Below are 6415 nucleotides of genomic sequence, written 5' to 3'. Positions count from 1 at the left end.
TGGCTTAAAAATATTTTACTTGTCTGCAATTGAAATATTCAGAAAGATTTCACACCACTCTCCGACAATGAATCTCAAACAAAAAGGACCAGCACATTTCACTAGTAGAATGTTAACTGTGCTACCCCTGGGGAAAGGTAGCAATGCAAATGGTCCAAAAACGTCCTTTCACAGCATCCATATCTGGATAAGATGTGGCAAGTGCAAGCAAATATCCCCTTGACATGGCACATATATGTTTCCTTTCCTTTATAAAAAGAATGATTCCACTCATATTCAGGGTGTTCTAAGAATTGACTGTATGAAGAAATATCTCTTTTCAGAACTGCAAACAGAAATATTTCCAACTTGAACAAAATGAAGAAAAAATTATATTGCAAAATTAGAATTCTACAGTGAAAAAGAGTAATTTCCCTAATTTTTTTAGTAATTATGAGTATTCATATATTCATTATACTTTCATTCACTGAGAGATTCATCCTATCCAGCAGCATCTCTCAAATTTGAGAACTCTTCTATATTGTGCAGCTAGCTAGCAACTTCTGTTTTGAATTTTCCACTTGCCAAAACAATATTGTAACCACTGAAAAAAAATTACACATCTTTATTTTTCATTTGCAGTTTTGGGGATCTTCAATGATTTACCTAAGTTCTCAGAATGTAGGAATTTATTAAGAAGAATTAAGTGTATCTAAATGTTTAAGAATATACAACTGTTTATCCTCAAATATTTCAATATAGATTAATATTGAATTTCATTAGCATTTTGTTTATATGGCTGAAACTATAAGAAAAGATAAGTAATCAATGGATTTTTGAGGTATGTAATGCTTCAATCACTGCATTTCCTGATGATGATTGGATTTGATGTCTCTGTAGAGACAGAAAAAGATCAACCAAAACTCCAAAGACTCTGAGACTAAATTGTTTTCATGTTACTTTTCCCCCATTACAGTTTTCTACAGAAGGCAAGGTTTAAGCAAATGTCAAAATATGCTTCCTATACAGGCCAGTATAAATATCCTACTTTGCTCCTATAAGACAGCGACCATTATGTTTAAGGTATAATGAATGCATTTGAACAACAGACCATGTTAAAAGTTCACACTTCAGTTTTTGCCTCAATAAACTGGTACTGCAATACAAACTGGATGAGTAGTTGGAGCTAATCTGGCATGGCTCTGAACTGCAGTAAGAAAAATAAATCTACAAGTTTAGGGTGAAGCATCAGTATTGCATTGGCTTGCATAACCCTTGAGGATATTGAATTGGACAGGACATCACAGCTCAGCAAATACTGCTCCCTATCATGTCTCAAAAACCTGTGCAGAAATATAGCAAATTTCATCTTAAAATCAATTGCTTCTAAGCCTTTCTACTTCTTTTTACAGCAGTAATTAAAATACAGTAATACTTCTACCATGTATTTATTGTTGATCAGTATGTGCCATTTGTTTTCATACAAACGTGACCCTTTTATTTCTCTACCCTCACACTGCCCAGATATATGGGCCTTAAAATTCTTATGGGAAAAGAGTGATCATGTTTTATTTCAGCCTTCACTGAAGATTTAGCAGAACAAGCCCTTTTAACATGTTCTAACAAGAGAGATGCTTTCGGCTGCATCAGTCAATCTGTTGCTTCTATACTTTAATTATTGTTTCTTCAACTTGGCTGATCAGATTTGTGTAGAGTAGTTTGGTAAGATATCTATATCCCTTCTGTAAATTATTCTTTACATATAATTAAAATACTTGGAAAAGTATTCCTTGGAATATTTGAAATACCCCAAAGACCACTTTAGTGGTTTTTGATAGCTGCATCAAACTGCAGCTACATATTTTATTGTTTAATACAATGCTATATTCAAAAGATAACTTACACAAATAATTGTTAGTATAACAGGCCTAATATCCAACTCCTTTTTGTTATCATATACAAGGCATTCTACTATTCCTGTTCCCACTTCAGCTGATTTTTTCCCTACTCTTTTGTTCCATCTGTCCTCTTCACCTTTGCTGGTCACTCCCTCAAGTAACTCAACGCCTCTCACTTTGTTGTGTTCCACTTGCATGAGATTGACCATATTTCCATTATCCAGTCAATTCACTTGTGCATAAAACTGCCCAATTGGTTAATAAAAATAGTTCACACTTCTCATTTTATTCTAATTAGTCCTTTTTTTTTAAGTGTTGAAGTTTCTGTAATGTTTCCATCTGACACTGTTCCTTTTTACTGTTCAGAAAAGAATGCTAATGGCAAAAATGCACAGAATAGAACCCTAAGATGCTACAAAACCTGTCAAAAAGTGATTTCTCTTGGATTTGTGGATTTTTGCTGTCTTTTTTATATACTTTTAGCAACATTTTTGTAGCTTATCTTTGTATGTAAGGAGCTACTGAACTGAATTTCAAAATGTGTGCAGAAAAAAGAAGGCACTGGCAGGAAGGTAAGAGTCTTTACACTGAGAGTGGCAGAAAGAGATAAGCTTCATGAGAACATGCCTAGATGAGCAAATGTGAGATAGTCTGTGGGTATGTCAGCAGCAACAAGGATGTGATAAATATAAAGAGCAGAAGAAATAAGAAAAAAAATGAAGAGAGTAGGTAAAAGGCTGGGGAAATAGAACCTGGATAAAGAATACAAAACTTCGTTTTTTAATGAATAAAGACATAATACAATGAATTGAAAAAAAACAGGAATATATTTTGATATGAGACAGACAACAAAAAATTACAACACAAGATACTAGGAAAGGAAGAATAAAATAGAGATATGCATAGGAAATAATAAAGACACCAGAACTGAGAAGTTACTGAAATGTAATGTTTAACAAGATAAATGAACACAGGTTGGATAACATACAAATGAGAAATCTTGAGCAAGTCACAAAAGTCAGTAACTTTTCAATGTGTGTTAAATAAGATTAGCAGGGTGTCCAAGCAGTTCTGGTAAATTAAGGAGAGTTGTTGACCACTGAGAAAGACTTTTCCCAAGTGACTCGTGGCTGCAAGCACAGCCAAGGACATGTTAAATGTGCCTCGACGATAATGGATTCAGCAGCAAAGGAAGACACTTGGCAGCTCTCTGCATGGGGCTTTACAGCCTGTAGTACTGGCAGGTTTTTAGAGCCATTTCTCAATCAGCAAAGGAAACTATAGATCCCTGAAAGCAGCCACGATATGAACCACTTGCTTCTTTTGAAGAGACTACAATTTCTGGAAGCCAGGACTGTAACATTATTTATTCCACCATGATATGGTGGAAAAGCAAACCTTGTATTTTCCTTCCATACTGAAAGGTTCACATTCTGTGGGTAAGTGGCCCTCCTAGAGAATAGCAAGGAGACTAAAGTAAATTTCATCAAGCACATGCTACCATTGCTGTTTGTTTTTTGGGTTCAGCCTTCACTGTGGCACTAACACATGCTCTAATTCAGAGAGAAGTTAAAATGACTTGCAGACTGGCATTGACTTTTCCAGGATTTGAAGCTGTATACCATTTTAGAAGCATAAGTCCTGAAAGTGAAAACTCACTAGCATAAAAGCAGGGGAGGAAAGGGGAAAGGAAGATAAAATAAAACTTATTCAGTATTGAATCTGTCTGTCTAAAATTATAAAATATAGTTAAATTAAAAATATAAGTATACTATGACAATGAGTGCTAGCCAGGAATATATATATGTATAGCCTGAACAATAGCATTTAATAAAACACATTTGTGGACCAAAAACAAAAAAAAAAAAAAGAGAAAATCCTACATTTATATTATGTAGCTAAGATATCAGCATTCTATTTATTTTAAAGGAAGGTAAAGTCATAATACTGTATAAAAGCAATCTTAGGATACTGGTCCTGCTTTAAGACCACAAGGGAAAAAATAAATTGTTCATGTTTAATATAGTGCACGATTGAGCTAAATTTTACTTTTGTTTTGAGATAGGAAATTCATTACATAGTAAGTCAGAGGAAACCTTTTGATTACTACAGTTCATAGAAAATGTTTCTGGGGAAATATTTTAACTGTTTTCAACTTGCTGAAGTTTATACACTGAAATACTCATCTCTGTGGGGTTAAGGTCACATTCAAAGTTGACTGCAATCAAAGGGGATTTGTGTGTGTGTGTGTGTGTGAATGTCTATAGCAGGGTTTCATTTGACATTAGGAAATGTGGCTTAGACTCCAAACTGGCAGGCTTTTTAAAATTACTTTAAGGTATTAAAATAATTTTTCCATTTCTTGTGTATGCCCGTCTCAACCACAGAAAGTAATCATATCCTTTAGTCAGGCCAGGTTTGGAGCAAAGGTATTTTGGTGAGAGCACCTCCTGTAGGGAGGATCACCGAGTTCTGGTTAACACCATATGTATTGAAGAAACTGAGCGATGATGAGCAGTGTTTTTACTCTTTAGAAAATTAACAACCACTGCTTTTCCATTGGTACACTTGTCCTGTGGTGTGGGACAGAAAACATACAGCCTGGAATGTGGATAAAGGTGCATATTGCGGTACGAGCTAGCTTGTACCAGGCAATTAATTTGATTGTAAACAAGAAACCCAGCCTGGTTCCATAAACCAGCCCCTGGGTTGAGCTATGATGGGATGGATTTTAATGCCTACAGGGACTTCACCCAGTCACATTCCACCCTAAGCTGCAGGCATGTCACTGGCACAGGAGCTGTGTTTAAGCCAGACCAATGAGCTGTCTGGACCAGGAGGTTCAAATTCTCCTGTTTAAAGAGGTAGGAAGAATAAAATACACTGCTGTTGCATGGGAATTCTGGGGTGTGTGTCATCTCTGTCTCTGATCCACCCCTCCTGTCACCTGTGGTGACTCAGTGTGAGGACAGCAGCCAGCTCCTGCAGGCAGAGTGGAGGGAGACCAAGGACAGTGCATGCAGACCCTGTCCCTATAGCTAAAAGCTGGGAAAGACCAGATGTGAGCCCAACCCAGCAGCGAAAAGCTGCAAAAATACAGCCAGAGCTGTGAGGGAAATACAGCCAAAGAGCTGTGTGAAACAAAAAGCCAGAGAAACTGAAAAGCCTGAGAAATAGAAGAAAAGCCCCACCAAAGAAATGGGTGGCTGTGTCTCTGTGCAGGATCATCCAGTTATAAAGGTGTTGTGCAATGCTACAATCCTGAAAGTGCCTTTGCCTCCTTGCTCTGTGCCAGGGGTGTTTCACTGGCACACTTCTGGAGCAGAGCCAGGTTCAGTTTTGGGGTGCGGAGCTGCTGCATGCACGGCGCATTCGGCAGGGCTTGAGGAAGGAAAAGCCAAGGAGCCTTTGCTTGCATCAGTGTCATGAACTGCCCAAAGCTGAGAAATGGAGGAGACAGATCACTGGGGAGATTTCTAAGAAAGCGGCACATCCAAAATGCTGCATTGCTTGAATTCAGAATTTGGGACCTGAATGATGAAATTAGCAAGCTTTTGAGGGAGAAAGGACACTGGGAATACAGAATAAAGGAGCTGGGAGGTCCTGACTTTGCTAGGATTGGCCTGAAAATGTTAGATCATGAAGGGAAAGAAGTTCCAGGAGACAGAGGCTGCAAATACTTTGAGGCTGCAAAGGACTTGCTAGGAGTTAGAGAGATTTTTGAAAGGAACCCCTTGCAAGAGGTGAGGAGGTGGAGGAAGAAAACATCAATGGTACCCATGAAGAAGGGGCTGATGAGGAAGGTGGCAAGGAGAGAGAAGGTGAAGATGGCCAACAGAAATTTATTGCACATGTTCCAGTGCCAACTCAACAGCAGACTGAGGAAGCTTTTGTACGAATATTACTTTTCTACATTTTAAGATATATAGTTGTTTTCCTTTAAGAGAGAAGATGACTTCAACTTAAACAACACTCTGCACTAACAAAAATATAAGAAAATCCAGGCAAATATTACATAAATCCACAGAAACTAGGACACGTAAAATGTATCATTTTTTAGCTTACTAGGTTTGGGTTGCATAATATGAACCTCTTACTTTAATAAAATTTGATATTTGTAATCTTAGTCCATATATTTCTCCTATAATTTAACAAATTAAACAATGAGTTGTAAATAAAAAATTTCAATACAGTGTTAACAGTTTTATTACTTTTATTATGGACTTAAATTTCATGCTTTTAAAAACTGTGTTCTAATTGTATTTTTCTAATGTAAACTTTTGCATTAACAGGACAATTTATAGAAGTGTCAAGACAAATATTTGATGGTTGATTATAAAGCAAGATTGATGACATCCCTCTAAAATGTTAACATTTCTGGTAATAAACTCACTTTTTCTATTAAATAAAACTTTTTTCTACATCTAAGAGGTCAAGAAAAGTACTGTTAAAATATGACTGTGCTTTGCTACTTTAGTAGTGTCTTTAATCATTCATTCATTAACTTGTCCAAAGTGCCCATTTTTATACAGTAGGTG

General features: G+C 36.6%; 1 protein-coding gene across 1 annotated transcript; it reads left to right on the top strand.

Annotated features, from left to right (window-relative positions):
- Window positions 1-5075: 5075 nt before the first annotated feature.
- On the top strand, window positions 5076-5820 carry LOC131558305 (pre-mRNA-splicing factor ISY1 homolog). Its single transcript, XM_058805955.1, is given in 4 exon segments — window positions 5076-5296; window positions 5298-5366; window positions 5368-5609; window positions 5612-5820. Coding segments are annotated over 4 exon segments (741 nt in total).
- Window positions 5821-6415: the final 595 nt, after the last annotated feature.

The sequence above is a fragment of the Ammospiza caudacuta genome, chromosome 5, assembly GCF_027887145.1.
Source record: "Ammospiza caudacuta isolate bAmmCau1 chromosome 5, bAmmCau1.pri, whole genome shotgun sequence".
NCBI lineage: Eukaryota > Metazoa > Chordata > Aves > Passeriformes > Passerellidae > Ammospiza > Ammospiza caudacuta.
Note: the sequence above shows the minus strand (reverse complement) of the source record. Positions and strands in the feature narration are given on the sequence as shown.